The sequence below is a fragment of the Mustelus asterias genome, chromosome 5, assembly GCF_964213995.1.
Source record: "Mustelus asterias chromosome 5, sMusAst1.hap1.1, whole genome shotgun sequence".
NCBI lineage: Eukaryota > Metazoa > Chordata > Chondrichthyes > Carcharhiniformes > Triakidae > Mustelus > Mustelus asterias.
In genome coordinates, this window is record NC_135805.1 from 69,094,392 (window position 1) to 69,115,821 (window position 21,430).

Consider the following 21,430-nt stretch of genomic DNA (forward strand, 5'->3'; position numbering starts at 1 on the left):
ATCCCAAATTCTCAAATGCATTCAGACCAAACAAGATCTACACATTGCAGCGTTAATCTGAGAGCGACACCTTTAAGGACAACTTATTTCCTTCACTGGCAGAGCTCATGTTTGAGCTCAGTTGAGACCAGTGGATACCAATTTTCCTACTCTTACCCATTCTAAGAACATAAGAACATAAGAAATAGGAGCAGGAGTAGGCCATCTAGCCCCTCGAGCCTGCCCCGCCATTCAATAAGATCATGGCTGATCTGACGTGGATCAGTACCACTTACCCGCCTGATCCCCATAACCCTTAATTCCCTTACCGCTCAGGAATCCATCCATCCGCGCTTTAAACATATTCAGCGAGGTAGCCTCCACCACCTCAGTGGGCAGAGAATTCCAGAGATTCACCATCCTCTGGGAGAAGAAGTTCCTCCTCAACTCTGTCTTAAACCGACCCCCCTTTATTTTGAGGCTGTGTCCTCTAGTTTTAACTTCCTTACTAAGTGGAAAGAATCTCTCCGCCTCCACCCTATCCAGCCCCCGCATTATCTTATAAGTCTCCATAAGATCCCCCCTCATCCTTCTAAACTCCAACGAGTACAAACCCAATCTCCTCAGTCTCTCCTCATAATCCAAACTCTCTCAGAAGCAAGAGAACAACTTTTGAAACTGCAAGGGAAGATGACCAATTCATACAATAAAACTGCAGATACTGAATTGCCAAGTTTACAATTGGGACAAGTTTAAATCCAGGGTCCTAGAGAAAGCACATGGCAACCCATCGAGGTGACAAGATCCCATGAAGTCATGACACACAAAGGCCAATGGTGAGAAGTAACCAAAGACAAATCAGTTAAATTAGATTCACCTCAGCTCCATGGTTACTGTTACAAGATCTCGGCATACCAGCAGATTACCGTTACTCTTTAGAGACACAGATTCATCTGCTCTATAGTCATGTAATGGTGACTAAACATGAACATGTATTGTAAATAGTTATATTTCTTTGAAAGGGGGAAATATCTTTAAAAAGAAAGGGGGATGTTGTAATATACCTTCAAAGGATAGCAGCATGACATCTCTAGAAAGGAAGTATGTCATACGATCCGGTTTGTTGACAGTGTAATATATATAGAATCATAGAATCCTACAGTGCAGAAAGAGGCCATTCGGCCCATCGAGTCTGCACCAACCACAATCCCACCCAGGCCCTATCCACATATCCCTACATATTTACCCACTAACCCCTCTAACCTATGCATCCCGGGACACTAAGGGGCAATTTAGAATGGCCAATCAACCTAGCCCGCACATCTTTGGATTGTTGATATGTGTCATATATATATGTATTTGGAGAATCAGGTAATCAATGTGCACAATATGTATCTGCACTTCCAATGTGCCCTGCCAGAAGCAAAGTGCTCTCAGTAATGAGGTTGGAAAGTTACCCCAAAAGTGCAACTCTTTTCTTTAATGCCCTTTGATATAATCTAGCAAGCTATTAGTTTCCAAGGCCATCTATGGCAAGTGATTTTCTTCAGTATGTTGATTAGATTGATGCAGTGCTTCCAGTAAAAATTGAATTATTTTGTTTTAATCACTAATGGAATGTGTGCAAAGTTTCTAATCTAATTCTGAGTAACTCAACTTATAAATTGTCAGGATCTTTATAAGTGCCATTCCAAGCTAATATGTGTGCTTTAAAGATGTAACAGTAGGTCTGTCAGTAGGAAAGACAACCAACATTTTAATATTTAGGATGTGAATCTTTATGAGCAATCCGACACATTAATATGAGCAATAAAAGGGAGAGAAAAGAAAACATAGATCAACAAGTAACAGAGAACCACAGACAGGAATCATGAATTGAATTATATAAGACTCACCTCAATCAAGTCATGGCTGGAAACATTATGAAAATAATAAAGCAAAGGGCATGTAAATAATTAAAGGAGTAGGAGACATGGACAAATGCAAAAAGAAATGGGATCTATAGAAATCTGGGAAAGCATGAAATAAGCTGTGAAAACTGGTTTGAGAATGAGGGAGGAAAAGAAGATTCTGAGGATGGGGAGAGATTTTTTGAAAAGTTGTAGGGCAAAGGTGATTGAATAATAGAAATGATGCAGCAAAACAGAAGGAGGTGACAATGAAACAATAGAAACAAAAGATGAGCCCAGGGGAGTTTCAAATAGTTAAAGCAGTGTAGGAGAGGAGGAAGGAGGAAGAGAAGAACTCTGGTCTCCATACATGCAGCAGATAGAAGAGGAGATGTTAGAGTTGCACACCACCTTTCTGGCTGTGTGCCAATGATGGATCCCCATCCCCAATACCAGCCTTTATCTCCTCCACTGTTGTGAAGCCATCGTCCATTGCCAGTACCTGTTGTTTGAGAGGTGAGTATAGAAAACAGAATTTAATTTTTAATATCTGTTCACTTGCATTATTGGTGAAAAAATAGTGAATTTGTTTCAAGGGCAAAAAGGGGTGGTCATTTAGTCTGCATTTGTATAGGGCCTTTCATAACCTCAGGACATTCCAAAGTATTTGCAGTCAATTAAGTGTAATCACTGTTGGAATGTGGCAGTCAATTAGTACACAGTGAAATCCCAATGGCAGCAATGTGATAATTACCTGTTAATTTTGGATTTTTATGTAATGTTGGTTGAGAGGTAAGTATTGGCCTGTACACCAGGAGAAGTTCTTCTGTTCTTCTTTGATTAATGCCAGGGAATCCTGAGGGGAGACTTGTTTGGTTTTAATGTCTCATCTGTAAGATACACCTCAGTAGAACACTTCCTCAGTACTTCACTGAGTTTCACCACAATATAATGCTGTGGTGAACCATCGTTGGTTCACCACTGGGGTTTGTTACTATGTTACTGTTGGGCTAGGGTGTTGTTACTGTGGGGGTTGTACTATGTTGTTGGGTTAGGGTGTTTACCTGTTATAAGAGTTATCATGGCACATTCCAGTGGGGTCCCACCTCCGGTGACGAGGTATAAGACCCCCTGCTCCGGCAGGACCCCTTCAGTCTGAACTGGTGTATTCGTGTTAGTAGTTCCATTGTTACTTTATTAAAGCCTTCAATACCGAAGCCTTGGTTCCATGTGCTTATTGACGCGCATCAATTTAATAAAGTAAACAGAAAACTCACAACTGTGCAACAAGAAGAAAAAAACAGAGAGTATGGAACAGATTCTAAAACCGGATCGTCTGACACTGGACCCACGTGCGGTCGGTGCAGCTAACACATTCGACCATTGGTGGAAGTGCTTTGAGGACTACCTGGCAGCCTCGGTAGCTATCACTACGGACAGTGATAGACTCCAGGTCCTCCACCCAAGGGTAAGCGACACGATTTACCTAGCCATTCGTGCAGCTCCCACTTACCAGGGTGCCGTCGAGCTCCTAAAGAAAAGATACACTATGCCACCCAACGAGATACACGCTCGTTACCTCCTCGCTACACGACGTCGGCAGTCGGGCGAAACCATGGAGGATTATGCCAATGAGCTCCTGCAGCTTGCCAGGGGTTGCGACTGTAAGGACGTCTCCGCCGAACAGTATATGTACGACCTCGCCCGAGACGCGTTCGTAGCAGGGGTAGGGTCCTCGTACATCAGGCTTAAATTGCTAGAAAAGGGGAAACTCAACTTAACCCAGGCAATGGAGATGGCCGTGAGGTTGGAGGCGGCGTCGAAGAGCTTGGCGCTGTACCCCGAGGACCACGTGCAGTCAACGTGGTTGGAGCAAGCTCAGCTCCCTCCTCGCCCCGCGAACCCGCGCTCCCAGATCGATTCGACGACGGCGGCAGCTCCAGGTGGCCAGCGATGCTATTTTTGTGGAGGGGCCAAGCATCCACGGCAACAGTGTCCGGCAAGAACGGCAATCTGCAGCCACTGCGGTAAAAAAGGCCACTACGGCAAAGTCTGCAGGTCCAAACCTAAAAACGGCAGTGCAGCTTGTAACCCTCCAGAACGGAGACCATCTCTTTCGGCGTCGCAGTACCCACGAGGTCCGACCACGTGCAATCTCAGGACGGCGCCATCGTGGCAGACAGAGGAGGAGGAAGACCACCAGGAGTCGCTGCGCTTGGCGCCCTCGCCCACGTGCGATTCATGGGGGCGGCCATCATGGTCCACGACGACTAGGAGCGACCAGCAGGGGTCCTCAGCATCCACATCGGCAGCATGCAGTGACGCCCAGGGGCCAACGGTGGCGTCGATCTCCCTGGATCAGACCAGGCATTACAGACTGGAACATTCTATGATGGAGGTAAAGGTTAGTGGCAGAACTGTGAATTGTCTGTTTGACAGCGGAAGCACCGAAAGTTTCATACACCCTGAAACTGCTAAAAGGTGTGGACTCCGGATTCTCCCTGCCAAACAGACAATTTCCATGGCATCACGGTCCCGGTCTGTACCGATCCAAGGACGATGTATGGTAACTCTTGAGGTACAGGGCACAATTTACGAGCAATACAGGCTCCTTGTGCTACCTCACCTTTGCGTGCCAATTCTCCTCGGACTAAACTTTATGGTCCACATGAAGAGTGTGATCCTACAGTACGGTGGGCCACTCCCTTCACTGGCAGTAGGGAATCAGCCGCAGCCTCCAAATTGCCCAAAGCGCCCCGCGTGCAATTTATCCACCCTGAAGATCACGACACCATCCCTTTTTAAAAATCTGGTACCTGGCTGCAAGCCCATCGCTACTAAAAGTAGGCGTTACAGCGCTGAGGACCGGATCTTTATTAGATCTGAGGTTCAGCGGCTCCTCAAGGAAGGGATCATACAGGCCAGTGCTAGTCCGTGGAGAGCGCAGGTCGTGGTAGTCAAAAGCGGGAACAAACCTCGGATGGTCATCGACTATAGTCAGACCATTAATAGATACACGCAGCTGGATGCGTATCCTCTCCCGCGCATTTCTGATATGGTCAATCAGATTGCGCAGTACCGAGTGTTTTCTACCATAGACCTTAAGTCCGCCTACCATCAACTCCCCATCCGCCCAGAGGACCGACAATATACGGCTTTTGAGGCGGATGGTCGTCTATACCAATTCCTCAGGGGTCCATTTGGTGTCACCAATGGGGTCTCGGTCTTCCAGCGTGCTATGGACCGAATGGTGGACCAGAACGGGTTGCGGGCTACCTTCCCGTACCTGGATAACGTCACCATCTGCGGCCATGACCAGCAGGACCACGACACGAATCTCCAACACTTTCTGCGCACTGCATCTCGCCTGAATCTGACCTATAACAGGGAGAAGTGCGTATTCCGTACGCGTAGGTTAGCCATCCTCGGATACGTGGTGGAAAACGGAGTCATTGGCCCTGATCCAGACCGTATGCGCCCACTCACTGAACTTCCCTTGCCTGCTAGCACGAAAGCACTGAGGAGATGCCTCGGGTTTTTTTCATATTATGCACAGTGGGTCCCCAACTACGCGGACAAAGCTCGTCCGCTCATTAAGTCCACGACCTTTCCACTTACGCCGGAGGCCCAATTGGCCTTCAAGGTTTTGAAGAGCGACATCTCAAAAGCCACGATGCACGCGGTGGATGAATCCATCCCTTTCCAGGTGGAGAGTGATGCATCTGACTTCGCCCTAGCCGCCACACTAAACCAGGCAGGCCCGTCGCGTTCTTTTCCCGCACCCTTCAAGGCCCAGAAATTCGGCACTCAGCGGTGGAAAAGGAGGCTCAGGCCATTGTGGAGGCAGTCAGACACTGGCGCCATTACCTGGCAGGTAAGCGGTTCACCCTGATCACGGATCAACGATCCGTGGCGTTTATGTTCAGTAACACGCAGAGGGGCAAGATCAAGAACGATAAGATCTTGCGGTGGAGAATTGAGCTCTCCACCTATAATTACGATATTATGTATCGTCCAGGGAAGCTCAATGAGCCCTCGGATGCCCTCTCGCGCGGAACATGCGCCATCATGCAGGAGGACCGCTTGAAGGCTCTCCACAATGATCTGTGTCATCCTGGAGTCACCAGACTCTACCACTTCATCAAAGCCCGCAACCTGCCTTACTCGGTGGAGGATGTCAGGTCAGTGACTAGAAGCTGTCGGATTTGCGCAGAATGCAAACCACACTTTTATCGACCAGACCGGGCACATTTGGTCAAGGCCACTCGCCCTTTTGAGAGGCTGAGTGTGGATTTTAAGGGCCCCCTTCCCTCAACGGACCGGAATGTCTATTTTCTCAACATAATAGACGAGTATTCCCGGTTTCCGTTTGTTTTCCCCTGTGCGGACACGTCAACTGCCACCGTCATTAAGGTTTTCAGTGAACTTTTTACCCTGTTCGGGTACCCCTGCTACATTCATAGCGACAGGGGCTCGTCGTTCATGAGCAACGACTTGAGGCAATTCCTGCTCTCATTCGGGATTGCCTCTAGTAGAACCACGAGCTACAACCCTAGGGGTAACGGACAGGTGGAAAGGGAGAATGCTACAGTCTGGAAGGCTGTCCTACTGGCACTGAAATCCAGGGGCCTTCCAGTCTCCCGTTGGCAGGAGGTCCTTCCAAATGCGCTCCATTCTATCCGCTCCCTCCTGTGTACGGCAACCAATGCTACTCCCCACGAGAGGATGTTCTCATTCCCTCGGAAGTCGTCCTCGGGGACCTCATTGCCAGCCTGGTTGACGTACCCAGGACCCGTCCTTCTGCGGCGCCATGTGAGGGCTCGCACGTCCGACCCCTTGGTCGAACCAGTCCAACTCCTCCACGCCAACCCTCAGTATGCCTATGTGGCATATCCTGACGGGCGAGAGGACACTGTCTCCATTAGAGACCTGGCGCCCGCAGGGGACGTAGCAACTCCTGTCGCTCCTATTCCCCCAGTCACGAATCCACTACTCCTCATTACTTCCCCAGACGTGGCGCGGTCAGCACCGGGACCAGTGCATAACACTTTTACTCCCATGTACAGCTTGCCTGAGACTCGGAGATCGGCGCCACCATCATCATCACCACTACCAGTACCACCAAACGTTCCAGGATCCCCTGCACCATCGCCTCACCAGGGCCGGCCGGCCCGGGAGTCCTTGAGGGGACAGCCAGACGTTGCTTTGGAAAGAGCGCCACCACAAGCACCTGCTCCGGTTTCGCAACCGGTGTTGAGGAGATCGCAGCGTCGGTGCGGTCCTCCAGACCGTCTGGACTTGTGAATCCTGTGATTTTTCTGTTATTGTCTGTTTATATGACCTGTTTTTCGTCCACCCCGCCACCTTTTGTTCTTAAAGGAGGGGTGAATGTGGTGAACCATCGTTGGTTCACCACTGGGGTTTGTTACTATGTTACTGTTGGGCTAGGGTGTTGTTACTGTGGGGGTTGTACTATGTTGTTGGGTTAGGGTGTTTACCTGTTATAAGAGTTATCATGGCACATTCCAGTGGGGTCCCGCCTCCGGTGGCGAGGTATAAGACCCCCTGCTCCGGCAGGACCCCTTCAGTCTGAACTGGTGTATTCGTGTTAGTAGTTCCATTGTTACTTTATTAAAGCCTTCAATACCGAAGCCTTGGTTCCATGTGCTTATTGACGCGCATCAAATGCTCAAGTACCTTGTTACGGTCAGTTGAGGAGTGGTTGAATTGCTCCCTTCTTTTCCTCTTCTTATTTGACCGCAACAGGCTTTAGAGATGATATACTTGCCAATTTCATGAGTGTTTAATTGTTTATGCGCAATGACAATAGAAGTCACAATCGAACAGGTTTTTTTTTAGCTCAAAAGAGGATTGTTTTCTTGTACTTAACATAGTCTAAGTAAAATAATAAAAATCACCCGACTTTCATACATGCACATGCAGACACAACGCACAATGATCCTAATGCTTTTGGCAATTTAACATTGTACGTGTTTATCTGTTTTCTGGAGAAAACATCACTGGGTGGAGTTTTTAAAATCTCTGTCTGCAGTCCCTGGTTAGTCAAAACCAGCAGACCGAGTTCAAAACTTACAAGCAGATTGGAGAGAGAAAGAGAGTGAAGGAACCCACTCTGAATTGTTCCACCAGTGTCTCAGTTATTGCCCTGATCTCCAGCAAAACAGGTGCCTAAACACTTAAAGGGTCAGCTTGTCACGTGACCTTTTCCCTCCAACTACCCAGTGATTCAGATATGGTCATGGCTAGTGTATTCCAATTGTAATATGATTAGACCATGGATGGGAATTCCTCTCTCAGCCAGGGTCCCATTGTCTAAGTGATTGTGTCCAATGGTTTGTCGCCGCCCAGTTGAATTTCTGGACATTTTGCTAATGAGATAGGTATTGGTCACCATCCATACTCCTTCAATGTAATTGTTCTTGGTACTGTTCTGCAAACAGGTTGCCTCTATATCAATGGTATTGGAATGTGGGGGGGATACAGTGAGGCAAATGTGCAGCCATCTTTGACTGTGATCCCAAGTAACTGGAATGTGGCTTTAGTCTTTAAAAAAACAACTTGGAGTTTCCAGCCAGTAAATTCAAAAATCATTTTTTGATATAAAACATAGTTTCGCACAGTCTGTAATGGTGCTTGAACCCATAATCTTCCAACTTGGAGTTGAGAATATTACCACTGGGCAATTGCTGAGACTGATCCTATGTAATGGATGAAACTTGCTATCTCAAACTATATTTATATTTTCACCATAAGGTGGCACCTCAGATATGTGACTGTAAGTTTGCAGCTGCCAATCCCACACCTTGGACTTGCCCAGTGTTGACAGCGCTTCACAGTCAGTGATGTAGATCCTGCTTAATTTCCTTCCTGGTATGTCAGTTTTGAAGTATATTTGTATCTTCAGAGCCGATGAATCATTGAGCAAAAATAAGGGAGGCACATGACACCCCTGAATAAATTAAGAGAACAAAAGGCTATTGAAAAAGAAAAATCAAAGTCTATAGCCACACGTTGAGTTTTTACCATTACATAAGTAGCGATGGTTTTTGTTAATTGGAAAGATGTTTCTTTCACAACCAGCAGAACAGAATCGTTCTAGAGCAGTAGTCTGATATCTTCTGATAGCAGCAGCTGAGTTCATGGGACACACTCCAAAGCAGCTGCAAACATCTCTGAACACTTACCCATGGCTAAAAGTAATTTTACACGTTTGCTTGCAGACGTGAGTCACTTACAGAACTGTACGGCAAGAAACTGCATCGTAAATAGACATCTAATTTCCTTGCAGTGACATATAAATAACAAAACACATGAGGCTGAGAGAAAGAAGCTGTGAATGTCCAACTTGAGTTATGACTCAAATCACATTTTGAATGTGCATCAAAGTTCTGTGTATACATACTTACACATTAGGAAAATTCATGACTACCCCATTAAAAAGGAAATGTCTTGTTTTTCTCCTGACTCAAAGACAACAGGCTGATCAGCTTGGTAAGTTATTGGAGAAATTTCTTGGGGAAATGAATGTAATTAAAATATAATAGAACATTGAACAGTACAGCACAGGAACAGGCCCTTCGGCCCACGATGTTATACCAAACATGACGCCAGATTAAACTAATTCCTTCTGCCTGCCTTTGATCCATACACTCTATTCCTTGCACATTCCTGTGATTATCTAAAAGCCCCTTTAAGCACCCCTATCGCGTCTGCCTCCACTACCACCTCTGGTAGTGCATTCAAGACACCTACTGCTCTCTGCATAAAAAAAAGTCAACCCTCACATCTGCTTTGAACTTTCCCCCTCTCACTTTAAGTGCATGCCCTCTAGTATTAGACATTTCAATTCTGAGAAAAAGATTCTGACTGTCAACCCTATCTATGCCTCTCATAATTTTATAGACTTGGGTATGGGAACAGACTGATGCTTCATACGCAAATTGCTGTTTGCAGACAGTTTCCAATGTCCCATGCCTTACGTGCCACTGCAAGAGTCCAACATGATGATGCAACTGTGCTCCATCTTTTATGTAATTTAGAATCTGAATCAATCTCTTCATGGCAAGAATCAAAATAAGCTACTTTTTGTCAGATGTCCAGTTGCTAGCAGCAACAACAGCTTGCATTTACTGGGTACTTTTAGTGAAGTAAAACAACCCGAGGAGTTTCACAGGATTGATTATCAAACAAATTTGACACAGAGCCACATAAGGAGATGTTAGGACAGGTCACCAAAACCTTCGTCGATGAGGCAGGTTTAAGCAGCATCTGAAAAGGAAAGAGAGAGAAGTAGAGAGCTGAGAGCAGTGAATTCCATGGGGCCTAGGCAGCTGAGGTTCAAGAGGGATGGAAAGGTTCGGTAAGGTAAGAAAGAGAAATGGCAACATTAGCAGAGGGGGATTGGGAGAGAGAATGGCAGCATTAATGGAGGGCAGAAGAGTTTCAACATAAACAGGGAAATAAGTGTCATCTTGAACTAGGTTGGTAAGGAAGATGAGAAGAGTATCTCTGTGAAATGCTGGGAAGCTGGACACTAATTATCAACTAGGTCAGGAGTTGGGGGAGATGGAATGGTTCTGTGAATTGGGCTGAAGAAGTTGGTTGTGGGAGTGGTTGCTGTCGTAACCTTTAGGAACTGATGGTCTGGGTTGGTCTGTGAAATTTAAGTTTGTTCTCATTATTTAGGGTGAAAATTGTACGATGAAAACTGCATAACTCAACCACAATACATTTAATGCAAGGAATCCCAAACTTTCTTAGAGGAAAATGCACCCAGAAATGCAATGCCAGTGTTGTACTCTCAACAATTTTTCACTTCCATTCAAGGGATGTTTCAGCTACAAAGGCCCTGAACTGTTCAGAGGCATTTTCACTTTCAACGGTGCTGAAAAACCGACCAAAGTTCCCATTGACAGCAATAGAATGGGAATTCAGGAGAGTGTGGCCAATACACTACCCCAGCTTTCTGTTTGTCCAAAGTGCTTTATCTTCACACACCATATTAGGTGGGCAGTTCTTCAAATGTCAGGTTTTAGGGATTGAATCAACTCGTGCATTTAGTCGGCTTTTGCTCATACTCCTGGGGTTGGTCTATATGGTAATTGCCTACAAAACAGCAGTCTCTGTACTTTAAAGTCATTAATATGTGAATGTTTTGAGATAAAAAGTTTCTGCAAGATGTGATGAGCTGTTTCATGAACACAGATCATTTATTGACATGGTTAAATTATAATCTGCAACCAGTTTATGTAAAAGTGATGGTCCATTGAAGTTTCCTTGCCAGTATAGAGCCTTGCTAAATGCATGTCTCTTGATTGTATTGTCGTAGATACATTTCTGACCTGCTCCTGCATCTAACAAGGCTCCACGCTGGTGGCAAAGCCTTGTAATTTCTGCACCATTGAGATTACCATTTACTCTTTCTGAACAGGGTTTCCCTCTGGAGACTGGACACAGACATCTGACTGTTTTCAATCCTGAATCTTCCCCCATAGGGAAACATTGATAGGTCTCAATATTCCTTGTGGTAGCTAGTTATTGGTCAAAGGCAGGTTCGCCACTCGATTAAGGATAATGGGTGGAATATCAATGTTGGAGGTATCAGAGGCCTTGCAACTTGAAAGAAGCAGCAGGTTCCAATACAGTGTATAAGGGAGAGAGCACTTCAGAATAGGGGCACCCTTTCTCCAAGTTTTAAGACTAAATTGAAAAAAATGAATCTTGCTTAGTTGGCCTCTTTTAATTAGCTCCATTAGGCTCTGAAGCCATGTTGGCTTCCTGCTAAGTACACACACAGGTAGTCCTGCTGCCCTCACCCATCCTACTGCCCCCAACCCATTCTGCCTCCTCAAATGTGGCCTAGGGCCAGGAAGGGAGTGGTACATGGTGGGGGGGGCGGGGGGTTGTTGGGAGATTGGGACTGCTAGGGGGTGCAGGCCCCGATCAGTTGGGGTGTGGGGTCTCCCTGGCACTCTGACAGACGATCGCAGGCCGAGGGAGGGAAGGGGGTGATCGGGGCTAGCCATCCAGGTTGGTGGGGGTGGGGTTTGGGGCTGTCGAGGAGGTTGGAGCTGCCGCTGGCAGGTCAGAGATGCCGGGGGGGTGGTTGGGACCACTGGGGGTTGTGGGAGTTCATGACTGCCGGGGAGGGATGGCGGTCCGGGAGATTGGGTCTGGCCAGGGATGGGGGCACATTGGGGTTTGCCCAGAGAGCGTCTGGAAGGCCAGCAGTCGGATTTGGGGTGGTTGTAGTGGCAGCGATGGGAGGCTGCGAGGCTGGCCAGCGATTCTGAAGCTGGCAGTGCATGCGTCGATCTCCACACTGACAGATCGGCGCATGCGCTGTGGCCTGCTCCGCGCTATGCTGCCGGCCTCTCCAGCAGGAATAGACTCCACCCCTTGATTCTCAGAGTGAATCACACGAAGCACTCTGCAGTGCTCAGAGTGTGGGAGATGCATTCTGAAAATCACGCTAAAAAAATCGTTGGAAGTTACTCCATTTGTCATGCGAATTCGACACTTAGAATTTTTTGGGAGAATCGTCCCTGTGATCTGTCTGTGCCTTTACAGGAGTAAGTCAGAGATAAGTCAGAAAATAACAGAAATACAAATATTAATTCTAAGGCGGCCATCCTCGTTGACTGTGAGAACTCATAGGGACATAGCCACAACCTCTATACTAACCCACTTGCCACTTGCAATGGCTCTACTCAAATTAGCCATGAGTAAAAGATACCATATAATATAGGATCAGTAAGTAAATGTAATGACACGGGGTACAGTCCAGGATTAGCGATGAACTGCAGATTGTTGCCGGAATTGTATCGCCTCGTCCTCCCGAAGCTCATAAGATCCCACCCGAGTTCAACGGAGAATGTCGCTCTGCCTGTGTCTCCAAATCATTGCCTTCTATGAATCTTAGAAAGGCCAAAGCCTCAGTTGAATTGTCAACCGACCTTGAGAATCTGTCGTATATAACCCTCAGAGTAACAGGATAAAGCAGGGCACACTGCATTCCGATAGCTTTCAGATGTTTTCGAACATCATCAAAACCTCTTGTATCACCACTGAGAAGACTTGGAAGAATGAGACCCTCGCTCCATCATGGAGCAAGGCTCTACCACATATGGCCGCATCCAACACTCTTTGGCAACCTCTAAAGTTAATAAAATGCATGATAATAGGCCAGGGTCGTTGATTGTCCCTAGGCCTCGAAGAGAAGATACAATGTACCCCTTCACGCCCAGCTTTCACATTGAGATTAGGAAAATGTGGCAGCCAGCTTTCAAAAAAATTGACAGGGAGCTTGCCTTCAGCTCCTTCTGGAAAACCGATCACATGGATATTGTTCCTCCAGTCCTGGTTCTCCAGATCAATCAGAATATCTGACATATTATGTAACTGACTTTCTAAGGATTGTAAACGGGCCTCAACTGAGGAAGCTGCATTCTCAACAGTAAGGATTCCTTCCTCCACTTCACTATCCTCTTACCGGTACTCTGCAGTTCAGCGGTGTGAATACTGACATTCTGTGCCAAAAAGCTGATTTTGTCATTAATAATTTTAATCATATTGATAGTCATGATCTGAGGGCTGTCGACAGCACCAGATCAAGAGCCTGCTCACTCGCCAGATCGCCATGTTGACAATTTGGCTTCACCCGGGTTGCCTCTGACAGCTCATTTTATCGAAGATTTTCTTTACATTTCTCAGCATTTTGTCACCAATACTTAACCAGAAAACTTCCAGGGACATTGTACAGAGTTTTCACTCCAGGATTAGGTAATTATGGGCTGTGCAACAGGATAAATGGGCGGCACGGTAGCACAGTGGTTAGCACTGCTGCTTCACAGCTCCAGGGACCTGGGTTCGAATCCCGGCTTGGGTCGCTGTCTGTATAGAGTTTCAACATTCTTCCTGTGTCTGCGTGGGTTTCCTCCGGGTGCTCCGGTTTCCTCCCACAGTCCAAAGATGTGTGGGCTAGGTTGATTGGCCATTCTAAATTGCACCTTAGTGTCCCGGGATGCATAGGTTAGAGGGGTTAGTGGGTAAATATGTAGGGATATGTGGATAGGGCCTGGGTGGGATTGTGGTTGGTGCAGACTCGATGGGCCGAATGGCCTCTTTCTGCACTGTGGGATTCTATGATAAATGAAAGGATTAAAAGATGAGTAGCACCAGAGTTCACGGAAACACAACTATTCCCGCGCTCGTATCACGTGACCCCCCAACAACGCGATTTTTAGTGTCTACGCATCTAATCCCAGTCTTGGCAGGGACTAAAAATCAAACCTCCGTTTTCCTATTAATGCGTTTGTTGTAAGATGTTGGGCATAGTTTGGTTGGTCTTACCACCATATTGTTGTGATTCTGAAGTCACATGTAGAACTAGAGCAGGTAAGGACGGCAGATTTCCTTCCCTGAAAGGCATTAGTGAACCAGATGGATTTTTACGACGATGGTTTCATGACCATCATTGGCCGTTTAATTCCAAGGATTTACCATAGCAAATTTCACCATCGGCCATGGTGGGATTCGAACCAGGGTCCTTGCATCTCCAAAAGAACGGAATAAATGAGGATTAGATGAAAATCAAGGTGAATAATTAAATAAACAGTTTATTGCATAAATAGCACGGTGCAGCGTCTTCAAGCTCCAAAATGATGTATCTTTGTTCTCAGCCTGAACTATACAGTTGTAAATTAAAAACTACTGTGTCTGACTGAATTTTATAAAAAATAAATAATAACAATTGTGAATTTCCTCAATGGGTGTATTTTTTCAATATTCCTCTTTTCTCCTTTTTCGGACCATGATGAATTGCATATTTTAAATCTGAAAAATTAAAAGTCTTGGGTTCAAAAAAGCAGAGACAAATGTTCCAAATCAGTGACACTTAATAATGCTGAATGACATGAATGTTCAAATATTTTAATATTTTCATTTTATGCTATACATTTATATTTAACCTGTCTACTACAATGTTGTGCTTCCACAAACCCCAGTGCAAAAATATGATAGTAAAAAAGATAGAAAAATTGGCCACTGATATTGCGAGGGTGTAGAGGGAGGTAGATTTTCCAATCTCTTCCCATATAACACGATGCCTAGTCTGTTGTGATCAAGAACACAGCAGACACCCTGATTATTTTCACATGAACTTCTTGCCTGCACTTAAATTTGATGAACAAGGGAAAACGTATCCTCATGTTACAGAATTAATGCATCCTTATTTTGCAATCAAATAATTTAAACCACAACAATTTCTTCACAGTGACTGGTTGCACATGTAACCTGGTGGTCTTTTCTTTTGCACAGGGGAAGAGAATCTGTTGGCAATACTAAAACGAAGATGGTGGAAGTACATGATCTTGGGAGTAATAGATATAGAAGCCAACTACCTTGTAATAAAGGCTTACCAGTATACAACCCTGACTAGTGTGCAGGTAGGTGCACAAAGGTTTGCTATTAAGTGTACTTCAGCTGAAATATAGACATGGAGTTACAGTATAAGTTAATATGCACGTTATTTTTCTGTTGGTTTTGTTTGCATGTAAATGCAGTGGGATTGATTTCTATGTGTACTGCTCAAGTAGTAATTTGGTGGGTCAGATGGTGGACCCCTCATAGAATTTGACAAATTTTCATTCCATTGACTGAAAATGCAGTGAAGGTGAAAACCACTCCTGTTGTTCACAGAATTCGTAATGCAAGGATATTGGAGGAACCACTGTTGCAAATTAATTCTTGATTGCAAGGCTTTCAGCGTATTGGGCTGATAGAAACCCTTGTGCACCAGTTGACGGGGCACAACAAACAAGATGATGATCTGTAACTGTGGAAATATGTGGGAGCTTCATAATAGAATGACAGGAGATACGTACTTCTGCCTTTCATGCTAGCTCATCAAAAGATGCAAATTTCATTTCTCCAATGAAAGTCAAGTTTTGTTGCAGTAAGTGCCATTCAGTGCCATTTCTGCATGGATCTTTTCTCTTTTAAAACTGAGATTGGTAGATTATTGTTCACCAACTGTGTCCAGGGTTATGAGACAAAAGCCAATATATGGAATTAGATCCCAAAGCAATCATGATCTCATTGAATGATAGAACAGGTTCAGCAGGATAAATTGTCAATTCCTGTGACCTACAAGCTATTATTTAAATAATGGACGTTCACTATTGTGTTAAAGCTGGAATTAAGTAAGTAACCATCCAGCAAAAATAAGAGAAATGTTTTGAATTAATTTCATAATCAATAGATTCAGTGTTCAAAGAAGTTCTGGGCATGAAATTCAGATTTTACATGTGAGGCATTTGTCACATGTCGACAAATTAGTAGGCCTGTAGAAATGAAGTTGGTGTGCACCTATCGATCTTAAATATCTAATTGTAAGAAAACGAATTCATTCCTTGTATGCTGCATAATAATGGCATAGGAGTAGGATTGTAATGAATGACAAAATTACAGAAATTATGTAATTTAAAATGATAGCGATTTGAGTGTCTGAAAACATGATCAGCAGAAATGGACCTTGCTCTCAATTGTACTGATCCAATGTGATGTTGTAAAGAGCTGGTATTTTTCAAAGTTATGGTGTTGACTTATAAACCCCTTCATCGTAAGATCAGAAAGGGGAATCATCGTAAGATCAGAAAGGGGAATGTATGCCAGTGTTTGTAGTGTTCAGTTCCATTCACATTTCCTCAGATAATGAAGCAGTCATGCCTGCATGCAACAAGACCTGGGCAGCATCCAAACTTGGGCTGATAAATGGCACGTAATGTTTGTGCCATATAAATTGCCAACAAGAGTCCAATCCCCCCCGACACATTCAAATATCATCACTAAATCCCCACACCACCAATCCCCACTGATTTACTATTGTCCAGAAAGAACATAAGAACTAGGAGCAGGATTAGGCCATCTGGCCCCTCAAGGCTGCTCCGTCATTCAATAAGATTATGGCTGATCTTTTTGTGGACTCAGCTCCACTTACCCACCCACTCACCATAGCCCCTAATTCCTTTACTGTTCAAAACTCTTTGCCTTAAAAACATTCAACGAGGTCGCCTCAACTGCTTCACTGGGCAGGGAATTCCACAGATCCACAACCCTTTGGGTGAAGAAGTTCTTCCTCAACTAAGTCCTAAATCTGCTCCCCCTTTTTTGAGGCCATGCCCCCTAGTTCCAGTTTCACCCACCAATGGAAACAACCTCTACAACAATCTTATCTATTCCCTTCATAATTTTATATGTTTCCAAAAGATCTCCCCTCATTCTTCTGAATTCCAATGAGTATAGCCCCAGTCTACTCAGTCTCTCCTCATAAGCCAACCCTCTCAACTCTGGAATCAACCTAGTGAATCTTCTCTGCACCCCCTCCAGTGCCAGTATATCCTTTCTCAAGTAAGGAGACCAAAACTGTACACACTTAACTGGAACAGCCACATATATACTGTGGCAAGAGGAGCAGATCAGAGGCTGGGAAGTTTGTGGGTAATGGCTCACATCACAACTTTTAAAAGCCTTTCTACCATCTGTAAGGTATAAGTTGTCTGGATCAGTGCAGTTCCAGGAACACTCAAGAAGTTTGATACTGTCTAGAACAAAGCAGCTATCTTGATCAGCATTCCAACTATTATCTTTAATATTCTCTACCTTCAACACCCATGCAATGTGCTGTAGTGTTTACCACCTACATGATGCAATGTAAAACTTGCCATAGCTCATTTGACAGCACCTTCCAAACCTGTGACCTCTATTACCTAGATGGATAAAGAGAGCAGGTTCATGGGGACACCATCATTGCAAGTTCCCATTAAAATAATACATCAACCTGACTTGGAACAATATCACAATTTCATAGAATCCCTACAGCGCAGAACAGGGCCATTTGACCCATCTAATCTGCATCAACTGTCCAGCAGAGCATCTCATCCTCGATCTCCCCCACCCTATCCCTGTGACCTCAAACATTTTACCGTAGCTAATCCACCTAACCTACACATCTTAGGACACTAAGAGGCAATTTAACATGGACAATCCACCTAACCTGCAAATCTTTGGACTGTAGGAGGAAACCAGAGCACCCAGAGGAAACCCACGTACAAACGGGGAGAATGTGTAAACTCCACACAGTCACCCAAGCCCAGATTTGAACCAGGGTTGCTTGAGCTGTGAGCTTTATCAGCTTTATCATTGCTGGGTCAGAAGGTTGAAACTTCCTCCCTACCACTGTACCTGCACCAGTTGGACTGCAGCAGTTCAAGAAAGATGCTTACCACCACCTTCTCAAAGGCAGTTTGGGATGGGCAATGAATGTTGGCCTTGCCAGTGATGCTCACATCCTGTGAAACAATTTCTAAAAGTTGTAATTAAGAAAAGGTTCTTATTAATGTGCAGAGTGCCAACGTGACTGTGACTAGTTATATAGTTAATAATTGTTGATTAGTTGGATGACCATTTGTCCAATATAAAGTCAGAGATAGGAATGTTCACTAATGATTGCACAATCATAGAATCGTAGAATCCGTATGGTGCAGAAGGAGGCCATTCAGCCCATCAAGCCTGCACCGACAACAATCCCACCCTGGGCCTATCCCTGTAACCCCATGTATTTACCCTGTTAATCCCCCTGATACTAAGAGTCAATTTAGCATGGCCAATCAACCTAACCCGCACATTTTTGGATTGTGGGAGAAAACCGGAGCACCCGAAGGAAACCCACGCAGACACGGGGAGAATGTGCAAACTCCACACAGACAGTGATCCAAGTCGCAAATCAAACCTGGGTCCCTGGCACTATGAGGCAGCAGTGCTTGCCACCGTGCCGCACCTCCCCCCCCCCACCCCCCTCACCCCCTCCCCCCCACCCCCCAAAGTCCTTTACCACTCTCAGATACTCGAGCAGTCCATGTCCAAATTCAGCAAGACTTGGGCAACACTCAGGCTTGGGCTTGGAAAGTAATGTTCGAACCACACATGTGCCAGGCCATGACCATTTCCTACAAGAGAGAATGTAACCACCTCTACTTGACATTCAACAGCATTGCCTTTGTTGAATAATTCACTAGCAATGTCCTGAAACTTAAATGAACCAATTATGTAAAACAAGAATGGCTACAGGAATAGGTCAGAGGCTGGGAATCTTTGGTGAGTAACTGACCTCCTGACTCCCCAAAGCCTCTTCATCACTGACAAGTGTGATGGATTCTCTCCTGTTGCCTGGGTGAGTGCAGCTTCAACAACGCTCAAGAAGCTCAACATCCATCCAAGACACAGCAGCCACCTCAATTGGCATCCCATAATTTGGTGTACCTTGTTATGACCAGGCATGAAGGAGGGTTAGGGTCTCTCCTCGATCGATATTCAACCTCCTCAGTTGGCCACAACAAAGGTATAAATTTATTTTTGACGAGGATATGCCTTTTCTGAATCCAAATGTGTTATGTATGTTGGGGCATGCCTCTGTAAGAGAGTGGGTCAGGTGAGACGGGACTCAAGCTCCTCCCTGGGTGGAGCTTGCCTCGCCAGTCGCGTGCTGACTGTGCTGGAGGATAGACGCATTGATAAACAGTTCGAGTAGTTTACTTCCACTTACCTCCTGGTCTTATATTATTCTTTATATCAGACCTCATGCATAATGAAATATATTTAACTAGCAGCTGTGAGAAATAAGGAACCAAACAAATAACATTTTCTTGAGTGAATAAAGCAAATTTATTAAATGCACACACCACGTTGTATTAGTTGGTTCATGGATGCAGTCAGATGTAGAAGATATTGCAATTATTACAAAATCTCAGTTCGCAGATAGATTTCTAGTAACGTTGGCTTCTGAACAGGGAATATACTTGTTCCAAAACACAGAGAGAGAGAAAGGGAAAGCCCAGTTATCAGCCTGTTTCCTTGGCTGAAAACTTTCTTGCAACCTCTCTGCAGTGGCTGCAGCCTGGCCTGAAATACTTCACCCATTGTGTATTTCCAAGAGAGTTTTGGACGGGTCTGTCCATGGCAGCCATTCTTTCAATATCCAGCACTTTGCATCTTAATGTTTCTTCCTGAGACGGTGATGGTTTCAATGGGCCTTTAAATCATAGAATTCCTATAGTACAGAAGGAGACCTTTTGGCCCATCGAGCCAGTACCGACAACAATCTCACTCAGGCCCAATCCCTGTAACCCCATGTATGCACCGTTCTAATCCCCTGACATTAAGGGACAATTTAGCATAGCTAATCAACCTAACCCGCATATCTTTGGAGTGTGGGAGAAAACTGGAGCACCTGGAGGAAACACATGCAGACACGGGAAGAACATGCAAACTCCATTCAGACAGTCATGCAAGGCCGGAATCGAACCCGGGTCCCTGGCGCTGTGAGGCAGCAGTGCTAACCACTGTACCACCATGCTGCCCACAATCGTAGGGATCACAGGAAAGGTCTTTCTCATCACATTCCCCTTGAGGGGGGTTTATTTGTTTTTTATCTTCACCTTTGAAGGTGGTGTTTCACTTTTAAATAGCTTGTTCTATCCCATTTCAAATTTTCCAATCAGTTGAAAGTTCAAAAACCATATTTTCAAAAAACTAAAGGGCCTAAATATAAAACCTTTTGACAACCTACATCACATGGACTGCAGTAGTTCAAGGAAGCAACTTACCACCACCTTCTCAAGGGCAACTTTTCAGCGATGCTTACATCCCAGGATAAAATTAAGAAAAAGAGGCCACATGTACCCAAATTCTCACATTTTGGTTTCATAAAGCACACATCACAAGTTTTGTTTGCAGGAAGATTTTTAGCCAAATCTGACCCTTCTACTCATTTCAATGTGACATTACTCATTTTTAGAACATTACTATAGGATCATGTCTCATCTTGTTCCTGTCAACATAACTTGGACAATAGACAGTTATCACCTAATGCAGCCAGATGTATTTTTCTTTATAAATGATGGAGCTTTTCATGAATAACTTTGCAGGCTACTGCTAAATCTGTTGTTACTTCATTATCATTATTCACACCCAGAAGCAATATCCTAATTAATTACCAAGCGGTGCCTATTTTACTCTCTGAGATAGAATTTCACTCAATTATTCAGGAATTAATTCAGAAATATAGAGGGAATGCTGCATCAAAGGAAATCATTTACATTGTTTGAGCAATCTGAAGTTATTTTTCTGTTTCCTCAGTGTATGGTTTACCTCATTGTTCCCTGTCCATCTCTTTATAGCATTGCTGCTGTGCTTGGACACAATCGACATAGACTGGCATTCACAGTGAACACAGGAGAATAAATCACGGGCCCCATTCTATGATTTAAAAATTGTTCAAAATTAATAGTTGAAAAATTATAGTCAATGGACCTTGAATTCCTTATTTTGTTCTGTGTAAACTGGAGCTACTGATGAAGGAATCAGCTTGTTTGTTGTTTCAGTTACCGAACCACTTGTTTTTATTGTGTTTATTTTCCATATTTCCTTTCTATAATTTTCTATTCTTAGTTTTTTTCTATAAGATGGGTTTATGAATGAGCATT

General features: G+C 44.7%; 1 protein-coding gene across 1 annotated transcript in view; it reads left to right on the forward strand.

Annotated features, from left to right (window-relative positions):
- The window catches only part of slc35f1 (solute carrier family 35 member F1), a 343,915-nt gene that overhangs the window by 199,180 nt on the left and 123,305 nt on the right, over positions 1–21,430 (forward strand). Inside the window, exon 3 of the mRNA XM_078213703.1 lies at positions 15,207–15,334. Coding sequence (XP_078069829.1) covers positions 15,207–15,334 — 128 coding nt within the window. The remainder of the gene's footprint in view (positions 1–15,206; positions 15,335–21,430) is intronic.